Source organism: Neospora caninum, chromosome XI (assembly GCF_000208865.1).
Source record: "Neospora caninum Liverpool complete genome, chromosome XI".
NCBI lineage: Eukaryota > Apicomplexa > Conoidasida > Eucoccidiorida > Sarcocystidae > Neospora > Neospora caninum.
In genome coordinates, this window is record NC_018397.1 from 4,975,958 (window position 1) to 5,000,541 (window position 24,584).

At 53.9% G+C, this 24,584-nt stretch overlaps 2 protein-coding genes across 2 annotated transcripts; one reads left to right on the forward strand and one right to left on the reverse strand.

Annotated features, from left to right (window-relative positions):
* Window positions 1-863: 863 nt before the first annotated feature.
* NCLIV_058970 (GlgB, related) lies at window positions 864-9,569 on the reverse strand (the record flags this gene model as incomplete). The annotated part of the gene is made up of 13 exons (XM_003885453.1): window positions 864-1,104; window positions 1,872-1,997; window positions 2,212-2,454; window positions 2,719-2,810; window positions 3,192-3,278; window positions 3,702-3,976; window positions 4,196-4,412; window positions 5,196-5,308; window positions 5,801-5,948; window positions 6,397-6,737; window positions 7,115-7,343; window positions 8,423-8,540; window positions 9,067-9,569. The coding sequence occupies 13 exons, from the start codon at window positions 9,567-9,569 to the stop codon at window positions 864-866; spliced, it is 2,733 nt and encodes a 910-aa protein (XP_003885502.1).
* Window positions 9,570-15,498: 5,929 nt separating this feature from the next.
* NCLIV_058990 (putative myosin heavy chain) lies at window positions 15,499-23,139 on the forward strand (the record flags this gene model as incomplete). The annotated part of the gene is made up of 15 exons (XM_003885454.1): window positions 15,499-15,633; window positions 16,117-16,234; window positions 16,686-16,783; window positions 17,239-17,559; window positions 17,865-17,960; window positions 18,291-18,338; window positions 18,622-18,829; window positions 18,961-19,232; window positions 19,775-20,008; window positions 20,272-20,361; window positions 20,757-20,826; window positions 21,077-21,308; window positions 21,713-21,768; window positions 22,042-22,427; window positions 23,005-23,139. The coding sequence occupies 15 exons, from the start codon at window positions 15,499-15,501 to the stop codon at window positions 23,137-23,139; spliced, it is 2,499 nt and encodes an 832-aa protein (XP_003885503.1).
* Between the last annotated feature and the right edge of the window lie 1,445 nt (window positions 23,140-24,584).

Here is a 24,584-nt window from a genome sequence, read left to right on the forward strand (position 1 = left end):
AGCCACATTCTTTCTTCGGAGACACGACTAGCGACGAATGGGTGTACACATACGCTTGAAGCGACGAGTCACGCAGCACCAGAACACCTCTGGAAGTTGAAAACGACGACGCGCGACCGCGGTTTGTCGACTGACAGGCTTACGTGGCTTTCTTCTGTCTACCTGCTGTTCACGTTGTGCCGAAGTGCCCGTCGTGACGATATACGTGTAGACACATGCATACATAGACAAGTGCACTGCGGCCCCCCGCGCCTCCCGCCGCGTGGTTCGAAGCCTCGTGTATCTGGGTGCGCTTTTCGAAGGAGACGCAGTCGACCTGCGAGTAGCGTCTGTCTTCGAACGTGCGTGGTCTCCACTGTCAGGTTGTGAAAAACACGGAAGACACTACACTGCCACGCCGATAAGATGACATAGCGTTCTACTACGGCACTGATGGCGGCTTCTAGACGAGCGCTGTGTTGTCAGATCTCTGATTTCGGTGCCTCGGAAAGGGGCGTCCTACTCGCGTTCCCGGAGAATCAAGCAAAGGCGTGTGATGTAGTTACACACAACAGCCTGCCGCAGCGCTGAAGCAAAGAAATGCTTTTTTTGTTAAACGCTAGTGCGTATTTCTGCATTCAGATCTTGTCTCCTCGCCTGCGGTCTTGAGGCGTCAGTGTGAGCGAGAAGACAACTGAGAAGGGTCACCTCGCTTACGACACGGACAGGCCCCGTCCCAGTGAAATTCTAGGTCGTTATCTGATCTGCCTTGATCGGGCCTGGGAAACGGACCGCTGAGTCCCTTCAGACGAGCTCCTGTCGTCGACAAACAACTCCCAAAACACCCTGGAAAATGCCTGCGGACAGCGTTGTACGGCCTTCTGTCACGCTGCTTCCCGCTTGCCGCTAACCACGGCCGTTCTCTCCTCCACGCCATTCAGCTTTTCTCTCCTCTCTTCCAATTTTCCTGCCTCACCGTTCGAGCTGGCAGGCCTGTCCTGTGCAGCATTCGCTTTCTCCCCGGAATCCAGATCCTTCATCGTCTCCGGCTGCGGCTGTGGACACTTGATGTATAGACACCCAAAGGGGGGGAGATCCAGCCACAGACAGTACGGCCAGCCAAGTCTGCGAAAGAGGGGAACACACGCGAAAAAACACACGCAGCAATTACGTGAAACTCGGGTTGGCTTCAAATGCCACAGGCGCGAGGGCACCACACACGAGGGTCGCAGTGGAAAAGCGTAGAAGTTCTCACCGTTCAGACAACTGAGTCGCCCTCTGTCAGTTCCCACGTTTTTCCGTCTCTCGAGAAGACAATAAAGCCCCATTTCACGCGCGAGATCACTCTGAGGGCCGTCCACACTAGACCCGTTTTTCCAGTTTTCGAGAGGGAAGACCCATTTCTTTCGGTAGTGTATCTCCCACTCCTTCCGCTACGGACCTTTGTACTGCTTCCTCTTTGGTCTTGCACACCCGTGCTAAACTGGGCTCTCGCGCTCAACCTTTTCGCGACAAAACATGCAAAAAACGCGGGGGTCAAGTGGGCTTTCCTCCTCAGGCTCTTCCTCGACACCAATGTGTAGAACTGGGTTGTCTGTATCTCATAACTGGAGCCATATTCAGTATCCTAGTTCTATAAAGTCTCTGTGTACTTTATTTGCGTTATACCACTGTGGACACACAAGATCTAAAGATGCTGAGGCAGCCCGCACCTCTCAACCTGCGAGCTCAGCTGTTTGTTCCTCGTTCACAAGAGGCACACGCATCCTTGACGCAGCCCCGGACGCGTCTCTACGCAGCGGTTTCGGTGAACGGCCTTCCAGAGGCTCAAAAGTCGGAGAGAAACAAGTGCCCCCATCTTTTTCCCGCGAAAACACACAAAGCGCCCTCACCGTCCGCCTTGAGTGGTGTGGATCCGCGAGAGATTCCCTGGGCCAACCATGCCGCCCGCGTATCTCCAGTCGTCAGAGTTCAAGATAACTTCCCACTCTCCTCCGTGCGGCACGCCGATGGGGTAGCTGCGGGAGGAACGGCAAAACACAAGCACGGGCGATCTCCTCCACGTGCAGGCCATGCTGGAGGACCAGTGTTGAAACGCAACTCTAGGGTGTCCACACGCTTTCTGACTGATTAGGAGCATTTTTGACGGCTGCAAGAAGCCGGACGAGGTAAAGAGCCGTTGACCGTGCCTTCTCCGTGTTTCTCTTTCCTCGGTCCTTACTCACTGCTCACCGGTAATAGACGTTTGGTGAGAAATTGCAGACGACCAGAATGTCGTTGTACCAGTCCATGTAGGACCGAAGGAAGGCAATGACACAGTCTTTGCTGTTATCGCAGTCGGTCCACTTGAAGTTCCACGGCTCGTCGTCTCCCGCATGCAACGCCTTGTGGTGTACGTACACCGCCAAGAGGTCGGAAACCCAAATGCAGAGCTTCTTCCGAAGTTCTTCCTCGCCTTCGTGCCAGTCGACGGATCTACAAAAAGTTTGCGGGCGACATTCAGAAAGGAAAAAGCGGAGAAAATAACGGGCGCATGGGAGCCGTTACAGCACAAAACCCGTGTCGGAGTTTCTCTCTTCAGGGCCCGACGCCTACTCCGCATGTGCACGCCTTCCTCGCCTGGCCCAGCGATTTACAAATCGTGGTATGGAGTTCCTCTGTCCACAGTCGTTAAGCTTCAGTCCAGCTCCCCATGTCGACGCCTTTACGGACCCCGACCGTGTTTTAGCTTTTCCTCACCTGTTGTCTTTCCACTCTCTCCCTTGTCCGATTTCTGCTCCCATGAAGATGAGCGGCCGACCCGGCGAGCCGACCTGGTAGCCAAAGAGTGTCTTCAGCGTTTTGATTCGGTCTTCAAACGGACTGCCTGCGAATCCACACTTGTCGAGCAGAGAGCCCTTTCCGCTGACGACCTCGTCGTGAGACAAAGGGAGGATCCACCTGATGGAAGAAACCAAACAGAGTCACCAGCAGTTCCCCGCTCCTTGCCGTTCGCCTCAGGTGCGCGCAGTTCCCTCTTCCACCACCACGGTGAGAGAGCGTCGAGAGCGACTCGACACTCATGGCAGGCATCTCCGCCGACAGGAACCCCGCGGAGGGTTTACAGCCACGCCTCAGTGGTGTGATCTTCCGCGGGGTCCAGCGCATGCGCGCGAACGAAAACGTCCCGCCCTACAAAGAGGCTGCGTCTCCACCTCCGCCTCCTGACTCACTTTTCGTGCGCCATGTATAAGCCGCGAAAGGTCAGTTTGTTGTGACACGCCGGCTCCGGTCGCTTGTAGAGAGGCAAGCACAAGTAGCTCAGTGTGTCGTTCATCCATCCGAGGTCCCACTTTGCATCGAAGCCGAGGCCTGCGAACAGAGACAGAAAGCGGGAAACGTGTTTGAGGCAGACATACGGAAGAAACGTGAATCTCAGTCCCTCTCCCGACCCACCCAGAAACCCCCGCTGCACATACCCGCCACGCACATCTGCACGCGGCGGATCGTCTTGGCCTGTCCTCCCCGTCCCAAGCGCGTGCACACATCGCCGGACGCGAAAATGCAGGCGGCAAGCGGTCTTTTCTCGCTTTCCCTCTCCTCCGCCTTTCCCCTCGCTTCGGTTCTTGTCTGTTCTCGGTCCCCTCTGTTCAGCCCCTGGTCCCGTCCCGCGTTCTGCCGCTCGCATGCGCGGCCGGCTCCGCTGTGTGTCGCTCGCGCTTGCCTTTTTCCTTGTCGGTGACGCCTTGCCAGCTGGTGCTCTCCTCAGCCATCGTGAAGACGCCCGGAAACTCCTGGTGCACGACCCAGTTCAGCTCTTGGAGGAGCGACATCGCTTGCAGGTTCGCGTCGCCCCCGAATTCGTTCGGCAGCCAGTCCCCAGGGTCGCGCTGGTGATTCTTGTAGAGCATCGAGGAGACTGCGTCGATGCGCAGGCCGTCGATGTGGTACCGCCGCAGCCAGTGGTACGCCGCTCCCAGAAGGAAGGAGCGAACTTCGCTCCGGCGAAAGTTGAAGACTGAAAACGCAAGCGCGACGCACAGCGCAGCGAACGCTCCAGACGGCAGAGAACAGCGCCGACCTCGCACGCACGTCTCAGACTGGGCGGAGAACTCCTCCGCGGGCGAGGGAGGACGCAAACACGAGGCAGAAACGCGCAGGAGGAGAACAGCCTTTCTCGGAAAAAAACGCGAGAGAACTGTCCCCTCTGTGTCGATACGCTCCTGCGTGTGCTTACCGAGGGTGCCCCACATTTTGTGCTCGCCTTCGCGGGGGTCTGCATACTCATAGCAAGGCTCTCCGTCGTAGCGCGCCAAGCCCCAGGAATCCTTGCAGAAGTGGGCGGGGACAAAGTCGAGGAAAACGCCGATGCCGCTCTGGTGCAGCGTGTCCACGAGGTACTTGAAGTCGTCAGGGTTTCCGAGGCGACTATACGGCGCATACAAACCCGTGACCTAGAAAGCCACAGACGCTTCGACACATCTTCGAATCCACGAGACAGAGACACGTCGGGGCGTGCAAACAGACGCACACGCCCGGAGAGAGATGCACACGGGAACCTAGACATAAAAAGAGGTCACAAGCAAAGATGCAGATACGGACGTAGCTGCGCGGGGCTCACACGCAAAAACGCGACGTAGAGATGCGTCAGATGGCATGCACACAGACATCTGTAGAGAAATACAAACACGCACAAAAAACATGCGGAGCGGGGAGGTAAATATGAAATTGGCCACAACGCCTGCTGAACCCCAGACATACACACGTCGAAGCGTCTGTTTAACGAAATGCAGGCCATTCAGTCAACGAAAAGCCTTTAATGTACACTCCAACAAAGGTGAAGACCTGCATACACTCTCGTGAAACACAAACTTGCACATGCAGATGTTCTTCCGTAGAAATCCACACACGCGTAGCGAGCTAATGCTGAAAATAATACTGCGTTTACAAGAGAAATCCCCTAGGAGGCTCTAGAGTGAAACATGTGGATATCGCGTTGCCTGTCGATAGCAACCACGGTCTCTCTCAGTGCCCGAGATCAGACAAGCACACACGCATTTTCATATGCTTGCATTCCTCCTGACTGACACAAACACATACACGTGTATATATATATATATATATATATATATATATGCACACACTCTGAGCATCTGGTGCACATGAATGCATCGGCTTCGGTTTCCTGTACAAATGCAGAAACAGTGAGGACGGCATCGAAGTGTCGTTTCGCGTACCTGGTAGCCCCAAGAGCCTTCAAAAGGATGGTGGGCGAGAGGCAAAAACTCGACGTGTGTGAAGTTCATGGTTTTTACGTGACGGACCAGCCTATCTGCGAGTTCTCGATATGCTGCACTCAAAGGAAAAAGGGAACAGGAACCTGTCTTGTTTTTACACTCCTTCTTTTCCCCCATTCTCTGGGAATGTATATACCACATCCAATTTCTTCACCTTGAGCGCGTCCCAAATCCGCGGACGGTGCCAGTGAGGACGGCCGGCCCCGAGGCCCCTTCGACGCTGACGGGGCTGCCTCTCTTTTCTGGCCTGATCTTCCCGCATGTCTGCGCTTCATAAACCCTAGACGGATTAATGCAAATCGACGAAAAGGATACACACAGAGGTCAAACACTCCCACGAAACAGAAGGCCAACACCTCGACCGTCTTCAAACGCCCCATCGACGCGTCTGTGCAAAGGGCTGTACCTACAGACATCTCGACGCATACAGAGAGTGCACGTGGGGACGAGTACGGCTGCGTGCATGGAGAGAGGGAGAAAGGTGTCTTGTCTCTAAGTGCTCGTCTCAAATATTCACGTGCGTGCGCTTCTTCGCCATCCCTTACACAAATAGGTGTTGTTGTCGCCGCGCATCCAGCTGGGGAGGTGGACTTCGTAGATGGCCATGGGCTGTCTCCGAAGAAGGTCTCTCTCGCCCAGTTCCTTTCGCCGCGCCATCCACGCCTGGTCGTTCCACACGAAGCGTTCCTCGGGCTGTGCGATACGGGCGCAAGGAAGTCAAAAAGAATTCCTGGAAAGGGGGCGGATACCTGTGTTTTTGATAAACAGTCGCTCCCGGGAGGCAAAGCCTTGCGAACCACTCCGTGCCTTCTCACGCGAAAATACACAACGCCTAAACGGTCCAAGGCGCCCAGGCCTTGGAACGCGCGAGCTTTCGACGAGTCAATTCGTTCCGCACAAGACGCACGGCAAATGTAGATTCATATATATATATATATATATATATATATACGGAGCGAATGTCCGCACCGCTATATATACCAACATACAAACACCTACATACCTAATGAGAAAACCTCGATACCTGCCAAGCTTAGATAGATAGATTTGGATAGATTTAGAGAGATGGATAGATTTAGATAGATAGATAGATAGATAGATAGATAGATAGATAGATAGGCGGAGTGTTGTTTTGGGTTACCTTGCGAAATGCGTCGTCGCAAGCACTGATGATGCTCGCTGTTTTGGGTGGGATCTCGAACTCTTGGGCGTAGGGATCGATTTTGATAATGTCGAGGCCACCTCGAGTGTGAATACGGTAGCCGTACTTTTCGCCTGCGCCAATGTCAGGAACGAAAAGTTCCCACACGCCGAATTCGATCCGCCGCCGCATCGGGTGTGCTCGGCCGTCCCAGCCGTTCCAGTCTCCGACGACACTCACGAAGCAGGCACTCGGCGCCCAGACTGCGAACCGCACGCCTCGAATGCCCTCCACGGTGAGAATGTGAGAGCCCATCAGGTTGTCCACGTGCCAGCAGGATCCTGAAAACAAACGCTTTCATACTGCCACAGAGGTGAAAAGAGAAAGAGGCTCAGAGAGAGACGGGAGGCAGTTCGAGAGGCAGAGATGTCCGCTGCTATGCACATCTGTGGGTGTCTCGACGTGCGCACGGTGGCCTTGGAAAAAGACGCAAACGAGAGAAAAGCTATTCTACAGATATGCACATGCACGTATGTCCAGGTGGAGACTGATGTGGATATGCGTTAAGACACGGGTGCGCATATACACAAGCGAAGCATCCAGCACACTGAGGTTTACACGCATATGTGCACGCATATGTGCTTGCAAATGTCTGTGCACTTGTGTGGATGTGCGAGTATGATTGCGTCTGCCACGCCAACAAAAACGCGTTTCTCACCAGACTGGAAAAGTTCGAGGTCAAAACGGGGAAGCAGAACGCCGAAGGTGTACGTGTCGTGGGCAACCCGTTCCTCATTTGTCTCGTCTCCTTCGTACACACATAAAAGATCATACTTGAACGCCACAGGGGAGTCTTCGCTCCGCAGTGCCTCGCCTGGTTTGACTGGTTCGGTCCGCTTCGAAGGCGACGCAGTCTCTTCTGAGGCCACACGGTGAACGGCAAAGGCCTGCAGACGCAAAACACAGAAGGCAGAAAACAACAAAAGCCGTGATTCACCTCTACATATTTTCCTCCGCGTGCCGTATGCGGCGTCGCGCAAAGAAACAGTCATACCTGCGAACGCGTGCTAGCCTTTTCACACACATATATCTGTATGCGTGTATAAATGAATGCGCATAGTTCTGCGTGTGCGCCCATAGAGCAGGGAGAGCGAGAAAACGCCTCTACACACATACACGGGTCCAAGCCGAGATGCAAAAACGCTAGGACTTCTCCCTATTCAAGTCGTTAACAACACGGATATACAACTACACAAACGTAAATATATATATATATATATATTTGGAGACACAGAGACAGGCACATAGGGATAGGTCGACTAATAGCAAAGGTATGTGTGTGTAGGTGACAGATAGACGAATCGTTAGCTGGAAATATCGATAGATGGATGGGCTGCTGCTCGCTATTACTTCAAGTATGACTCTCTGTTCTATCCATAGCGGCAGATGTAACTCTACACAAATTCGCATCTGTATGGAATCGCAGAGGACGGAAGTCCTGGAGAGAGACACTTCGCGGTTCCCTGACAGGCCAACTACGGCTTCTGATTAGCGACTAGACGGGAGCAAGCACTACGAGACAGGCGAAACATGTGTGACCGAAAGAGAAACACGATTTGCATGGTGGCCGCTGCCGTTTTCCTCTTAATGTGCATTCATGTAGGCATCGGTCAGCCTTTACTTCGATCCACAACGCCTTTGCTCACCAGAAACATGCACACGCGACATATATATATATATATATATACATATAGATAGATAGATCGATAGATAGATACAGATGTAGATAGATACGATAGATGGATAGATATAGGTAGATATATATATATATATATATAGATACAGATAGATATGAATAGGTATAGGTAGGTATAGATAGATATGGATAGATAGATGCGGGTACAGGGCCACGTGTACACGAAAGGTGTGTGTGTCTGTGAAAATGGGGAAACGAATGGGGTGTTCTGCTGTCGTGTCCGGGAGGCCAGTGACTACGTATGTTTTTGTCTCGCGCACGACGTCTCACCTTCTGGAAGAGGAAGTCTGCACGCTTCTCCATCGGCACCGGCTCTTCAGAGGTCAAGACACACTCGGAGCGTCCAGAGGCCCGCAGGCGAATGCTCTTGGCATTTCGAATCCACGCTCTGAAAAGGAAGAGGGAGCGAGAGGAGACACGCAGGAGTCAGAGGACGTCGCCCGTTCTTGTCGAAGAGAGAAGATCCCACCGTGGCTGAGAACCGCTCAGGGCCCGACAAAGGCTCCGCCTGCGGCACACTGAACAGCTCCATCGAACGCGAGAGTGAAAAAACGCAAAGACAGGAAGAGAGAGAGAAAGAGAGAGAGAGAAGGAACGGACAAGACGCGAGAGAGAGAGACAGGAAAGGGGCTAGAAGCGTCGTCAACAAGAGCGTTACGAAGAGGCGCCTTGCACCCGTGGGGTGTCTAGAGCTGTGCGATGGAAGACTTGGGGGCGTTGCGAAGATTTTGGAGGCACTCTCCAGATATCTGCCGAGAGCTGATTTCTCCCCTCTGTTTGGTAGATCAGCTACAAGGTCGACGTGTCTGGTCACCCTCACACCACAACTGATTTTATCCTTACGCTTACTGCTTTTTCTCTGTGTGACCATCGAGAAAAGACAGTTTTGTGTTTCCCGGTCGCCGCACGCTTACCTGACAACGACGATTTTTTCCTTCTGGCCGCCTTTCACTTCATGGCACCCTAAGACGCCGAACGGGTCTCCATGATGCGCTTTGTGAAGCAGGTGAACGTCGTGCTCGCTCAGTGAGGTGCCCTGAGGCAGGTGCTCCAGAGGCACAACAACGTACTTGGCGCTTTGCTCTGTGTCTCCCTTCGACGAGGCCGCTGTCTCCTCGGGGGCCGCGGCGCGTGTTCCCTCCGGGGCTTCCTGGTCGCCTTCGCCCATGCACCGGCCCTGTCCCCGAGCGTCCCCGTAACTGGGCCTTCCGACCGCGCCCGACGCGCCTGGGGCACTGGAGCCTTCGGCGACGGCGCAGTGGAGCATGTTGGTGTGGGGCGGTTCCTTGGGCCCCGTGGACGGCAGGAACTTCCCGGGGACACAGTTGACGCCGGACGAGCCTTGCACTGCGGCGTACTCTTCCTCGTGTTGCTGGCGCTCCGCCTCCCGCGCCGCCGACTGCTTCGTTTTCTCCATCCTCTCGCTGTGCTGAGAGGAGACAGGGCGTCCGGTGGGGACCTCGTTCAGCTTTCCCCTGTGTGAGGCAAAGACGTGTGCTCTGCTCGATCGCCCGGCTTCGAGTCGGCAAAACCGTACCCTTGCGCCCCCGAAATCGGCGCACAGCGCTCCTTGGATGTCTGTGTCGCTCGCGAGGGCCTCTCAGGAGGTGCTGGGACAGCCGCAGCCCTTCCAGAGGGAGAGGCACAGTCTCGAGCCGGCCTGCGCGGGGTCCAGAGGCGAGCTGAGGGCTCTCGACTCAGTCCACAAATCTCTCGACGGAAAGGCAGGCTGTAGACAGCGACATGGCTGCTACAGCAGAGGCTTTCGACACTTGGCGACGCGTGCTGACTCAGGGTCCGGTCTCACGCTCGAGAACAAAGGAACGGCGGAAAGAGAGAGGGAAGCGCAGCAGAGGACCACAAGAGGAAGCGACAGAACGGAAAGGACAGAAGGGAGACGAAGGAGCGGCTGAACGGGCTGGTGAGACAGAGAAAGACTCGCGGCGCACAAAAGTCGGAAGCGCGGAGACGTTTGTAGAGCGGAACGTTATCTGGAGGACAGTCGAAATTGTGTTGACTGTGTGGCGCAGGACAGGGCTCGGAGTTTACCGGCGGGTCCACGAAGGCGGAGAACGTGGGGAAGGCGCAAACGGTATAGACGGAGACAGCGGGGACGTTCGACGAGCAGAGACGGAAAAAAGGGGACGTGTTACGGAAAACAGAGGGAATGGACCCACCTTCCTGTTGTTCAGAGTGGCAAAAGGACTTCTCAATCCTCACACTGGCAGGTACACCGACACACGTGTCCCTGCATACGGATATATCGGGAAGTAAAGGACAGTTCTATATACAAAAGACTGTGCACATAGCATGTGTATTTACGAGCATTCACATGTTTTCCGCAGCCAAAAAGAGCTTTGCGTGTCCAGCACTGTGGATCTGTCGAACGAGGAGCCGAGCTCCCCGGGTGAGAGGCCGCGCGAGAAAGCTCTCAGACACGGGTGACTGAGAACAAAAAAACCGTTTGTGAGTGCTCTCGTTCGAGGAAAAATCCGTGTTTGCCACAGGAGCGGAGAGCAGAGAGACTGTCTCCGCTGACGCAAAGGCCTCTCTTCGAGCCTACAGGTCTGTTCCCGAGAGGAGACACCTCGGCCTCGCACGGTCTCGAGTCAAAAAGCGAGGTAGAGGGTTCCCGAATAGCAGTAAAAGAGGTTCTCCGGAAGTGACCGCGTTTTGATCTGCACAGAGAGGCCTTTCCTCGAGCTCGTATGTGGCAAAAAAATCTTTTTCGAGGGTCTCCGCGCCCGTCAGAACGACCGCTCCAGCCGCGACCGAGAGGCCGGGGACACACGCGGACACACGGGGACAGATAGGGACCGTCTGACGGTCGCAGTGTCGGCGGAGCCGAAGTCAAAAAAAGGAGCGAGGTCAGGAAACGAAACGACCGTTCTCTCTCCAGGACGTGGCGCCTCTCGACAGAGTCGCACACAGGTTTCTCGCTGCCCGATCTGTGCCAGGGCGCGTTTGAACAGGACAGCGTTGGCCTCGGCGAACGAAGGTTTTCTTGAACACAGAATCGGCCAGAAAAGGCCAAAAATAATAGACAGGTGGACGGAAGAGACGTTTGCGACAGCGCGACCGGGTGAAGAGAGAGAGGCGAGCCGGCGAGCGCGAATCAGCGGCTTCGATCCCGCTGTCCTCCTGCTGCCGTTTGCTCGCAATCCTTTTGGAAGAAGTCCGAGACATACACACTTGGAGAAGATTCCGAGAGACGAGACGAAACCGAAATCGAAGTTTCGAAGTGGGCGCAGGAACGGGCGAGAGGCGCACTTCTGGCCCTAGAAAATGCGGATTTGTTTTGTGGCGTCACTCTTGCGAAAACCAGCAAAAGCGTGCGGCGCCCCCGAGGCCTGTGCAAGGGGCTCGACGGAGCGGGAAGAAACGGAAGGATTTCCTGGGACTTTTCCCGGCGATAAAGGACGACAAAGTGAATTCCGCAGAAACGGAAGAAGGGCGTAACGAAACACATAGGCGCTGTGTGCAAAAAGATGCAAGGGGGGACACACAGAGACACGTCGACATGTGCGCTCTGCCTTGTTCAGCATCCCTGTCGTCTAGCAAGAGCTGCGCTGGCGGGTGATCTCTGTGCGGAGGAGAGAGAGACAGACATCAGAGTAGCTAAAGTCTCACGTGTCAAGCAAACATGTGAGGAGCACCTTAGGCCTTCGAAAGGAAGCAACTTTGGCGAAGTGTTGCCGCGATCTACGGCCTTCTTTCGAGACCATCTGCCGGCCCAACGCTGGCCAGTTTTTGGAGGAGAGACAGTCCCCACGTGGTGTGCGACACGAACAAGAGTGGCGCGTTTGCACATTAGTCTAGGTATAGCGAGGTGTAGATAGGTCGACGTCGAGATATTTGATGGAGGAACTGTTCAGAGACAGGCAAGAAACATGAGCAGGAGAATTGCCCCAGCGGGCATGGCTACGAATCTGCGAGCTTCTCTCTACACGCTCCAAAAAGTCATAGGGGACGGAGGAGAGAGGAAGTAAACGCTAATACGACTGCAGATCCGCCTTTGTCGAGTCTGTCTAGGCGGAAAGCCTGCCGCGATTCACGCGTTTTGCCGTCTTCCGCGTGTGTGTTGTGGTGGACTGTGTAACGTGGCACGTAGTGTTCTTGGTCCTCAAACGCTGTGGGTTTTCTAGGCGTCATACATGGATTGCTCTGATTCCTCGATTAACAGCGAGAGAAAGCGACTGCTCAGAGGCTAGTGAGATCAGTACCCTCGTGTACTGGGAGTGTGATAATCTCTGAGACGGGGTTACTTACAAGCTTTTTCTGGGGAGTATACACTGCGAGGTGGACAACTGGTTTAGATCTTGAATGTCTTGGTTACCGTATCCAGATTCGTATGTTCCGGCTGTATCACGGCGCAAGCTTCCAGAGACGAAAAGGCAAACCGGCACTCATTTTGGGTGAGGTTTTGAAATCAGACAGCCACCCGCGGGAGCGCGCGCCCGTGGGCACCTAGGAAAGTGACACGGTGCTCGCCGAGCCTCAGTTGGATTCCAGCTGGGCAGTTTTCGATGGACGCGACAAAGCACAAAGACGGAGGGCAAGCAGGGAGGGCGCGCGCGCACAAGTTTGGGATCTCGTGATGCGAAGCCGCTTTGCGGGAAAGCGAAGCGTTGCCTTCTGTCGCCTCCACTTTCCAACAAAAGTCTGTCGGGGAAGGTCCGACAAGAGTACGCTTTCCAAGCGTAGCGTGGGACTCTCTTGGAGATGGCGTAGCCGCTTTGTCGATGAGAGTGAAGTGCCTTGTGTCTCTTGCGGTGCGATTGCATTTCTTCTGAGATCTGCTCGTGCAGGATTCACGAAGGCGCAAGACCAGCTTTGTCGGCCGTGTTGCTTCTGATTCGGTCCAGCCGGCGTCGGCGAGACATCAGGCGCAACCGGCAAAAGAATCGCCCTGAAGAAACAGCATGTCCAGTCGCTCACCTCGCTGGACTGCTTTCGCACTTGGGCCGCAATGTCTGCTTCCCAGGCGATTCCCTGTGGAAGTCTCACCCGTTGCTTCAGCGGCTCTTGTATGGACTCGGCGAAACTTTTCGGATCTGCTCGCGAGAGTCTCCAGCTGGAAAACTCTTCTCCAATCTCCGCACCCTTAATGCACAAAGCCTGGCTCTCTGCGTTGCTGCCTACGCAGTTCAACTGCAAGTCACCCCGCACCGACAGCACACGCTGGCGATTGCGAGTGTTCGACTCTTTATTCCAGTCCCGAGCGCCAGTGGTCGAGACGCAACGAGTCCGCGTACACATTTAGCTTGCTCAAGTGAATAGCGGCTCCTCCACTGGTAGGCGATTTTGCAGCCAGAGGCACGAGGAACTCGGGTAAACACCGGCGCAAAATCACCAGCGCTACTGCACGGTTTGCTGTCAAGGGCAACCGCCGCAGCATGTACAGCCGATGAGGCTGACTTTCCTTCAGTTTCTGCCAAGGAGCCGTAGGCGGGACGGTCGTGACAAAAAACTTCGCTCGCTCTCGTTCAGCAGGTTCATGTCGAAGAGTAAATTACGTGAACGCCTGCGTCAATAGGCGTAGGACTCGAGATATCCATGAGCCGTTGGAGCGGCCAGGTGCTCTCAGCCCTCCTGACAGAGAGGCGACAGGCTCGGGGCGAGGCTTCTCCGCGAGATTCTCGTGCTCACGATGAACGCTTGGTTTCAGCGTGGGATTTCTCGGGAATGATCCTGCTTAACTACAGAGACTGTGCGGAACGGCAGCAGTGTCCCAGGAGAGAGACGCGCGAAGAATCCCTGCTGGATTGGTGACATTTAGCCGGTTATATACATCTTCCAAGATATGTTTGTTGCAGGCGGTCAGTTTCTTGGTTTCGGCTGCAGTCGAATCCTGGCTATTCCACGGTTCTGAGTGACAAAGAAAAAGAGCACATGCATCTCCGCAGCCTCGCGGTACTGAAAGTGACACAGAGCCGCACCTGCTGGTATCCTCTCTCTATGGTCCGTCTCGTTTCCCGTGCCTACGTCTTTCTCAGGCACGCCGAATCAAAACAGCGCCTCTCAGCCCCAAACGTGAAGGCTCATTCCACCGAGTGTACTCGCTGTCGTTGCACCAAGCTAACTGTTTTCCTTGTCACTGTTCGATTCGTGTGTGCTGTTGGGCGCGCGCCGGCCAGGCGAACGAAAATATGGAGAAGATGTGTTTCTTTTTCGATGGACCCTTTTCCCAGTTTCTTCGCCGGTCCAGGACGCACAGCGACTGAGGGGGGTGCTCACCAGGAAAGCGGATCGGATGGCTTTGAAAAGAAAATCGCCTGGCGCTCGTGGACCGTCCACGGCGATGTCTTTTCAGCTGCACACTGGCCGGTTTTCTTGCATGCGTTTGCTTGTCTTGGGCTCCCTCAATCCGCAGCCAGACGCTCCCTCTGAGAGCTTCCGCCTCCTTTTTTTAGCGGATAATCCGCAAGCATTTTCTGCGTTTCCCCTGTGTTTTTTCCATTTGCTGTCCTCGGTCTCCTCTCAAGGGGGCGATGCCCAGAGAGGTACATGCGTGCATGCCATGGTCCTCTCGGCCTCCCGTCATTTTCTGTCCTTTTTCCTCCAGCATCTTGCCTCGTTTAAAGCGGTTTTTTCTTTGCCTCAAAAAACAACAGGCAGTGCACGCCCGGTGAAGGAAAACGAGAAATGCGGCGGAACCGAAGATTCCATTCGGTCCCGTGCCTCTCCCTGGGCGACAACGGCCGCCGTCCGGAGCACGCCTCTCCCTTTTCGCAGCTGAACGGCGTCTTTGCCTAGGTTCACCCACCGGCCTTTCGCACTCCCCAACTGCAAAAGTATGTTTCCTAGCCAGTGAGTTTTTCCGACTGGTGTCACTGCTTCTGCGCGGACGGCTCAGACAGCGTTCTGGGCAAATTTCCCCTGGGCGTGAGGGCCCTGTGCCCGAGAATTGATAAAATCCAACTTTCTTCTTGCCACTATATCCAAGTTACCGACGCGGCAGATATCCTTTGTCAAAGTCGTCCTCAGCGATACGTTTGGGAGAGAGGCGGTCTTCCTCTATCTCCCTGTTAATCTCGCTGTCTCTCGGTCTGCTGTCTCCCTCTCCCCTGAACCCTGGCACGTTACTGTTTCTCTCTCGCCCCTCCACTGCGTTTGGTTCCCTTTTCTTCCGTCTCGTCTTCCATGTCCTTCGATTTCTTCGGCTTCACGAGTGTCTCTGCCCCGTGTCTCCTCGCTTTTTCCCATCTCCATTCCCTCTTCTTGCGGCCTTCTGTGCCTTGTCCTCTGGACACCCCCTCTCGCCGGCCGGGGGCCTGCACTGCCTCAGCCTCCTTCTCCTCTTTGCATTTTTCGCGACTTCCTTTCGCATGCACGCGAGTTCGAACATGATGGATGCCGCGGAAGGCTCTCCGGGGCTGGGCAGAGCCGCAGGCTTCGCCGCTGTGCGCTTGCGACAGCAGAGACGACAAATGGAACTGTTGACGGAGATGACGAAAAACCTGTGTGAAGAAACAAAAAAGGTACCCCTCTTCTCTACCCCCTACAGGGCCCTACGCTTCTGCTCCTACATTCACATATGTATACACATGTATACATCTCTAAAACGTGTATAGCACTTTTGTATATATATATATATATATACATATGCATCTGTTTGCATATATATATATATATATATATATATATATATGTATGTATATATAAGTATGTTTGTATATATAGATCTATATGCATATACATTCGTATATTCGTGTCTATCCAGAGACAAACGTGTACAGGTATCCATCTGCATGTATCTCTTCATAGATGTAACGTTATGTGTGTCTGAGAACGTGTGGTCCTTCCTTCAGCGTCACTCTGTATAGTCAGCAGCTGGAAACGCTCAAGTGGCTGTACACCGCGTTGAAATCTGCTCTCTGCATGCGTCTCCGGGCGTAGTGCCGCGTTCGGAGGTTTGCCGCGTTCTGCATTTCCCGTCTTTTCTTTTTTTTCGGGCGCCCCAGGCCAATGCTCAGCCAGTTGCCGCCCCTTCGGCTCCGGAGTTGCTTCGCCTTCGCTGTGAGAACGAGGAGCTGCGCATGGCCCAGCGGAAGAAAGAGAGCGAACTATCCGCGGCAAAATGTACGTTTTCCCGAAAAATACAAGCGACGGCAAAGCTCACAAACGATCGAAGGAGTGTCTGCTCTGGGTGCCCGAAAAGCCGCGCATTTCCCCTGTCTCTCACGGAGGTGGACATCCTCCACCTGGTTTCATTTAGCGATAAAGGGGGGAAGTGCACATGTGGCGGTTCCTGGTTTCATTTAGCGATGAAGACTGGATGTGCACATGTGGCGGTTCCTGGTTTCGTTTAGCGATAAAGGGGGGAAGTGCACATGTGGCGGTTCCTGGTTTCATTTAGCGATGAAGACTGGATGTGCACATGTGGCGGTTCCTGGTTTCATTTAGCGATAAAGGGGGGAAGTGCACATGTGGCGGATTGTGCGTTTCCGATATGTTTGCTCGGACTTGCGCAGCCGTTTTCCTGTAAGCGAAACATCGAGTTTGTTTCCGGTCTCTCTCTCTCTCGTGTCAGCGGCGCACTGGCAAGTCGTTTCTCAGTTGGAGCAGCGCATTCATGCCCTCGAGACAAATGTGGCAGCGGCCAAGGCAGCGGTCAAAGAAGTTGAACTCGTAAGCCCGAAACCGCTCAAGTTTTCTTTCTGTTCCCACACAAGGTCAATTTTCTCTCAACATTCGCACTAATATTTATATCTACATGTGTGTAGACGCATGCATAAAACCGCATGTATGCATATACATACACACATACATACACGCATATATATATATATATATGTATATATATGTATATATGTATGTATACATATATATGTATATATATATATATATATATATACACGTAGGTGCGGTACTGCGGCCTGGGTACGTATGCAGGCTGGGGGCAGAGAGGTTGTGGACTCTGAGCCGCGAACTTCTCTATATCTTTCCAATTTCTTTCGCTGCCTGTCCACACTGTGTTTGTGGAGAAGTTGAAAACGTACTGTGTCCGTTTTTCTTTCCATCTCGCCTCTCCATCGCTCCTCTCTGGTTTCTCCTTTGGACCTCCTTTTGGCTCTGTCTTGCAGCTGGGCAACCGGCGCGTGCTGGAGCTCCGGAAGCTTGTCTCTGACTCCGAAGAGAAGAATTCGCTCTTGACAGCTAAAGTGGAGAAGGCCGAGGCGGAGATGAGCGCTCTCCGAGCACAGACGGACAGGGGTCGGGCCGAGGCAGAAGAAGAGCGGAAAAGACTTGACGAGCAGTTCTTCGACCTCCAGAAGTCTCTGCAGAAGGAACGGGAAGACAGAGACGAGGCTCAGCAGCAAGTCATGAAACTGACGGGCCAGCTGGCGGAGAAGGACGAGGAACTCGCGATCGAAAGAGCGGCCAAAGCTGAGGCGACTGAAAGAGTGAGCGAGAAAGGATGCAGAGAGAGCGGAAAACGTGACGGCGGAGCAATGGGCGCAAACAGGAGAAAGAGAGCAGAAGAACGAGAAAGGAGGGAGAGAGGGACACAGAGAAACAGAGCGAGAAGAGATGGCAAGAGAGAAAGAGCGGGAAAAGGGAAGAAGAGAACGCTTGGAGGGAGAGAGGGAGCGAGGCAGGAACGAAGACCGCGTCTTTCTGCGCCTTCTTCCAAATGAGGAAACCCGCATATGCTTCGTCCTTTTTTCATCGGTCGTGTTCTTGGTTCTCGCGGCTTCCTTTTTTATAGCTCGAAAAAGATTTCGCTTTTCAACGGGAGACGCTCGAGAGCGTCATCAGCGGTCTGCAGAGGAACTTGCGCGAAGTGGCGGCGGCCAAGGAATCCGTGAGCATTGCCAGTCAAGGCCTCCGACATTTTTTGTAAAGGATTCGTTTGCGACGAGTATCCTCCGTCTCACTCCATCATTTTCTCCTGTGCACCTGTGGACGCCTAGGCGTGCGCGTTCTCGTCCAGAATATATGTGTATCTATCTGTAGGCTCATATGAATATCTGAACTTGCAGAACTTACCTTTATGGAGATCTCGCTCCCTCAGTTGTGTGCACGCTTCTGTCGTGTCTCTTCCTCGCTCTCTTTAACTTCCTGCCTCTGTCGTTTTCAGTTCTAGCTTCTGTCTCGAATTTCCCTTTTCTGCGGTCTCGCTTGTCCTCTCCAGGACATGGACGACCGTGCGTTGTACGCAGAAATGAAGGCAAAGTGCACGGTAAGGCAGAGAGCGCTGGAAGCCGCTCTCAGTCACCCCCGCAGCTGGACGGCGATGCATGCGTTTTTAGGAGACAGGAAAGCAGACTGTCTTCCGGCGGGCCAGGCCTCGGTCCATTCTGTGCCTCGAGCAACACCCGTTGGAGACGCAGGTGCCGACTTCAGCAGTGTCCCTTTTGTGAGTCTTTCCGAGCACGACGGTTCCGCCGCATGAAGAGACACAGCCTAGCGGTGCGTGACGAGCGTTAGGCAGTGTTTCTTCTGCGCAATTGTGTGGTCTCCAGAAGTACGCAGAGCAAGTGCAGGCGCTACAGAAGGAGGTCGTGGAAGCCGCGCGTCAACAGGAAGCTCTCGAGCAGCAGCGACAGCAGGTGGACCAGCAGAAGAGACAAGAGCGGGAGTTGGAGGAAACCACGCGGGCTCTGCGAGAGACCGAACTGGTGAAGGAACAGCGAGAACGCGATCTACAAGAATGGGAAAAACTGGCTGCCTGTAGGTCGCGTCAGAGTTGCCTTTTTGAGCCGATGCCCGCAGCCTTAAAAGAAACTGGTGTCGCGGGGCAACGCGAACTGAAGCCGGCTTTGGGTTCCCTGACTGCTCTGCGCTGTCTCTGTTTTGCGCAGCTTTTGTGTTGGATGAACCCCCGAGTCGAGAGGCGTTTCGACGGTACCTGCTTCTCCTCGTGAATGCGCTCCAAGCTCTCCAGTTTGAGAAAACGACGGCGAACGCCCAGATCGAAAGCCTGCAGCAGAGGCTGAAGGAGACTGAGGAGACGCTCAAGGCGAGGCAGGAGACGGAGAAGCTGCTGGAGGCGAAACTCGTGCAGGCCGAGCAGCGATCGACGCACTTGGCACGCGAAGCTTCAGAGGCCAAACAACAAACCGAGATCCTAAAGGTACAAAAGACCGTCGCCTCTCGCCTATACCACCTCGGAAATGCTGCTCTACCGTTTTCATCTATAAACAATGATGCATACATCCATGCACCTTTCCATATATATGTATATATATATATGTATATATGTATATGTATATGTACGTGTACATGTATACATAAATGCATGTGTATTTAGATATGCGTACATGCCTAAAAGTACATGTTTACGTTATGGGTATGCAGGCGTGAGACCGCGACCCGCGGGTGTAGAGACCTGCGAGCGTGTATGGGAGTAGGCTGCGAGAGGGAACCGGCAGATTTGGCGGTGGACGGCATGGGGGGTTCTGGATGCATGTGTGTGCGTGTGTGTGCCCCGACCGTGCTCACGCAGTGTCTGTCCAATCGGGTGAAGGCGAGAAGCGCTTCCGCCTCTCTTTCTGGTCCGCGCGTTTCGTTTTTCGGGATTCCGTGCGTGCGTCTCACGGGTATTTCCCACAGTTCGTGCATTCGTAATGAACCCCTGTTCCTTCTTTTTCTCCGCGTCCGTGCGTCTCTCGTTAGATTCGCCTGGCAGGGGCGCTCAGCGCAACGAGCGAGGAAGTGACGCGCCTGCTGACTTCTGCGCGCGCGTCGGACGAAGCGAAGAAGAGGGACACGAACCCTGCGCAGGCCGGCGAGGCGCCCGACCAGCCAGAGGGACACACCGGAGACGCGGCCTCCCTGGAGACCAAGATCCGCGAACTGCATGCACAGGCAGAGGCGTCCGAAAGAATCATTTCGCATCTCGAGAACGCGGTAATCTGTCCATCCGTGTCCCACCGGCACACAAAGAGAGATGCACACACATGCGTACATCTACGGATAGAGATGAATAGAGATGCAGAGAGACAGAGAGATAGATATACGTATGTGGGGCAGATAACTCGAGGCAGGGAGTGAGAGAGGAATCCATGTATACCGGGACGTGCAAAGGTATAGGTGTGGCATGCGTGTCTGTACATTTTTTCATGTGTTCACCTGCGTCCTGTGCATGCATTGCTCTTCTGTTTCGGATGCAGAAGGCGCGACTGGAGAGCGAATTCAAGGCGGCTCAGCAACTCGCTGAGGCCTCTGTTACGCTCCAGCGAGAAAAAGATGAGCTTGCGACCGTAAGAAAGGCGGTGCATTCACGTCGCCGATGTAGCGCGCCCATTTCTCGAGTTTCGTCACTTTTCCTCCACTCTTTTCTGCCGAGGTTTCCCGCGTGCGCTGCGAGGAACGCAGCACGGCTCTCTCGGACACGTAGGAACTGAAACTGACGTTTTGATTTTTCAGAGTTCCCGGATGTCTCACTTCTCTACGTTTCTCAGTCTGTCTTCGGCAGATAATTTCGCACTACGGATTGGACCCGCTTAGATCGTGCATGTGTGTGATTTTCCTTTTTTTATCTTGTAAAACCATTAGATGAACGTTAAGGCATGTGTGTGATTTTCCTTTTTTTATCTTGTGAAACCATTAGATGAACGTTAAGGTGTGTCCTGGATTATGCGCTTTCAACCTGCAGGCAAACAGCCAGTTGACTGCGGAGCTCCAGCGGGCTGCGGATCGCGTCTCCGAGCTCCACCGTCGCGCGGGTGAGACCAGTAGTCGACGGACAGGGTTGAAAAGACAGAGACTTGTCGTTTTGCATCTTCAGGTGGCTGGGTATTTCCCCGTGTCCTCTCTCCTCCTGTCTCCAGCGACTCCACGTTCCTCTCAGTTTCCCTTCCGTCGGGTCTGCCTTGCCCCATCTGTCTCGTTTCCTGTCTGTCGCTCTCACGGCCCCCGTCGCCGGCCTTTCTGCGAGCTGACTCTCCTGTCTCTTTCGCCGTTCTCGTTTTTCAGAAGCCTCTCAGCGCGAAGCAACCGATTTGCGGGTGCAAGCGGGCAGAGAACGGAACTTGCAAGGCAATCTGCAACGCGCACGCGAGCGAATTGCCTCTCTCGAACTCCAGCTAGCTCGAGGCGCTCCAGACTCTCAGCAGCTCCAGAGACAAGTCGAGACGCTGACGGCAGAGGTCGCCGGGGCGAAAGAGAGACTCAAACTGCTCAAGGACAGCTACACAAAGCAAATTTCGTACGCGTCCAGGGGCTGATAGGGCCGGAGCTAAAGAGTAGAGGCGAGAACACATTGGCAGGTTTTCCACATATACATATCTTTACGTCCAAGCAGATGTCTAGAGGTATCTGCAAATGGGTTGTGTGCTAATCAAGTCATTTCGCGCTGGGCCTGTCAACTCGCGTTCGCGGAGGTATCGCCTTGTAGGTTGCAGGTGAATATCTAGGGCCATCTATCTGCCAGACCCATTCTCCTGCTCGGTCCTTCTCGCTATATTCGCATGCACAGATTTCGCGCAATAAGTTTGTGTGGAAGCATGCAGTCTCATGAATGAACCTGTACGTGCACACTGGACACCACCGTTTCGTTTCTTTCGTGGGACCACCGATCTGATGTGCACATCTGCCCCGTTCTGCGTACAGGGGCGTTCGCGACGCAATCTATCACACGCTGGGGTGGAGTATTTCGTACAGAGCGCGTAAGTTTCCCTTTCTTCTTCTTAGAAGAAAAGATAGATTGTGGCCGCTTCTCGTCGGCGCTCTGACTCGCAAAAGCACAGCCCGTGCTTTTCGACGTTCATGAGTCGGAGGAGCGCACGCGTCGCATCCCTGTATCTCGCCATGTGTATACATATGCATGTGGTGCCTAAAAGTGGACATCGCGAAAAGAGGCCTGCATGTGAACGCATGCCTAAGTTGGTATATTGTGTAGAGTGGCGTCTGCGGCCTGGGGGTGCTTGTTGTCTTGTCAGCTACAGGAAGTCAAGAGGAATCTGTGACGCTGCAAAGCTTGTATTCCACACACGACGGCCTTGTCGTTTTTACGCGCGGAAACGCCGCTGGCGGAGAGGCCTCCGAGAGCTCCGCCGACGAAAGTGGGGGCCCCGCGAGCCGCAAAAGAAGAAGAGGCTCGACAGACAGCGCGCAGAGTGTGGGGCGCGAGGGTGAGACGAGGGACGAAGAAAAAGAGAGGGGACAGTCCGGAGCGGGGAAGGGGATCCCCGAAGGCGCCGCCGCTGGCCCTCCTGCCCCAGAAAACCCACAGCGCGACAAGTTTCTCTCGCGTTTCGCCAAAGAGAGATTCCGCGTTAGCTTTCTCAACGCCTATGCCACGAAATACGAAAAAGACGACCAATTTGTAAGTTCCAGCAACGGAAGCGAAACGGGAATATACGAAATGCTGTCCTATGGGGTGCCTCAGACAGACACTGCAGCAGTAGGTGAACGTTTTTATACAAAACGTTTTCAGTGGAAACATCCAGTGCCGCGAACTTGCCATGCCCTTCTGAGAGAGCGGAAGACATATAGTCATTATCGCTGTCGATCCGTCTATTGCTCCGTATGTATATGCACGTATGTGTATCTCCGTAAATATTCAGCGGTTTACTTTGACGCAGAGCCTAAGCGTAGATGCAAATAAAAAACGTATATGAAAAGCTACCCTGCAGGTACACATGTACCGCGTTCAGAGTCGCATTCCATGCATGATAACCATCTATACGTACTTATTCCAAGACACTACTTGGTCAGTAGCGTGGCCGAGACGGTGACCGGAGGCATCAGGGACAGTGAGCCTGTGCTGCCTGCTTTCCGTCACACCTGTTTTAGAGTGTCCAGGACAATTTTATGTAGCGAGCGTGGTACCGCATCCCAAGGCGGTCAACTGCTCCGACATTCTCGTTTTCCTCTCTCTTTTGTCTTGCATGTGGCTGCAGAGAGCACGGTGTGCGAGTCTTGCGTGGCCAGCCTTCACAGCCATGCTCTGTCTCGACGAGCTCCAAGCCATTCGAGCTCAGTTTGGGAGTCGCATTCCGAAAAATGTCCACGGCATGTTGCTTCCCATGCCGTAAGGCTGTGGCAAAACGCGGAGAAAAGGGAACGCAGCCGGCACATGTCTACTTCTGTGTGTCTACAACGACAGGTAGAAACATGAAGACACCAGAAGCATTTTTTAAAAACTAAACTTCGTTGTGAAGTTGCAAACTCCACGAAAAAAGTTTTCGGGACACGTTACTCGAAGGGCCTATGTGAGAGAGCGCCTTCCCCGAGAACAGGAGTACCAAGCGCGGAACTTGCCTTACTTTTGAATCGTCAAATGCATACAAGTTAGATATGTATATATACGCGCACATTCGTATGAGTAAGTGCAGAGCTGAAATACCTTATACACCGATTTCACCCTTCGGTTTGACAGTGGAATTCAACTTGAAGCCAGCCTTCACGTCCTGCTTCCCCCGCGTAGGACAGAGAGCTTCACTGGGGGAGACAAGACAAATCGAACACCCAAATTCACGTGCGTCGGGTAGACTTTGTGTACAGGTTTTCTCGAGCCCTTTTTTAGCTGTAGCACAATAGCGCAAGCGTTGACAGCGAACACCGTTCGGGACCCCGCTTCCAGCGCGTGAGAGGTTTTCTTAAGCACAGAAAAAAACTTTTCACGCGAATGACGATATTCCGCAGCCCTCCTGCCCTTCTTCTTACCTGGAAAGGAAGCACTGAGATGTAGCACGTTGAATTTTAGTGTGTACTGCCAACAAACCGTTCCCATTTCCACCGAGCGAAAAACAGTTGCCACCCAGGGATAGGCTTCGTCGAGCAACGTTAATACGTCTTAATCTGAGACCGCCCGAGGCGAGCTTCTAGAGAGCCATGTTCGGTTCCCGTTCAGTGAGGCGCTCGCATGGCGTCAGACGGTGGGCAGAGCCGCCCGTTAGGAGTTAGTGTTGAGGTGAGGGATCCGATGCCTTGGAGCGCGCCGTTTGCCTTTCCAAGTCATGACTGCACATGACCATTTACCCGGCCGCCTTACCAGCCTTCAAAGCAAAGAGTATTGAGCGCTCCGTAATGCGTGTCGGCAAGACCAGCGACTCTTGCTAGACATGTGTTGATTGAACAGAGGAAAGAAAACGGTGTTTGCCTCAGCGGTCGACAGGGCATGAGCAAAAACAAGTCGCAATATAAACGGCCGCACAGAAAATCCGTGTCTTTCGTCTCGCGTGCTTCGAGACGCAGGCGTGAACTGTCGAGACCGTCTGCAGAGCTTTATTGCCCGAGCGCTAGAGGACCACCGTGTGCCGTGGGAAGGGATGAGTTTTCCCAGTTTGAAAGAAAAGTAACTCGCCGTTGTGCGTCTGGAACAGGACTCAGACTCGCGCTGTTCGCTCGGATAGCTGCAAATCTTGCTGAGAACGGGGCGCACGTTTCGGCTTCGCTGGCGCTCGGGTCTTGTCTCCAAAAGTCTGCAGCACGAAATTGCTGGAGACTACAAACACATGCTGTGGCTTCGTATGCGTGT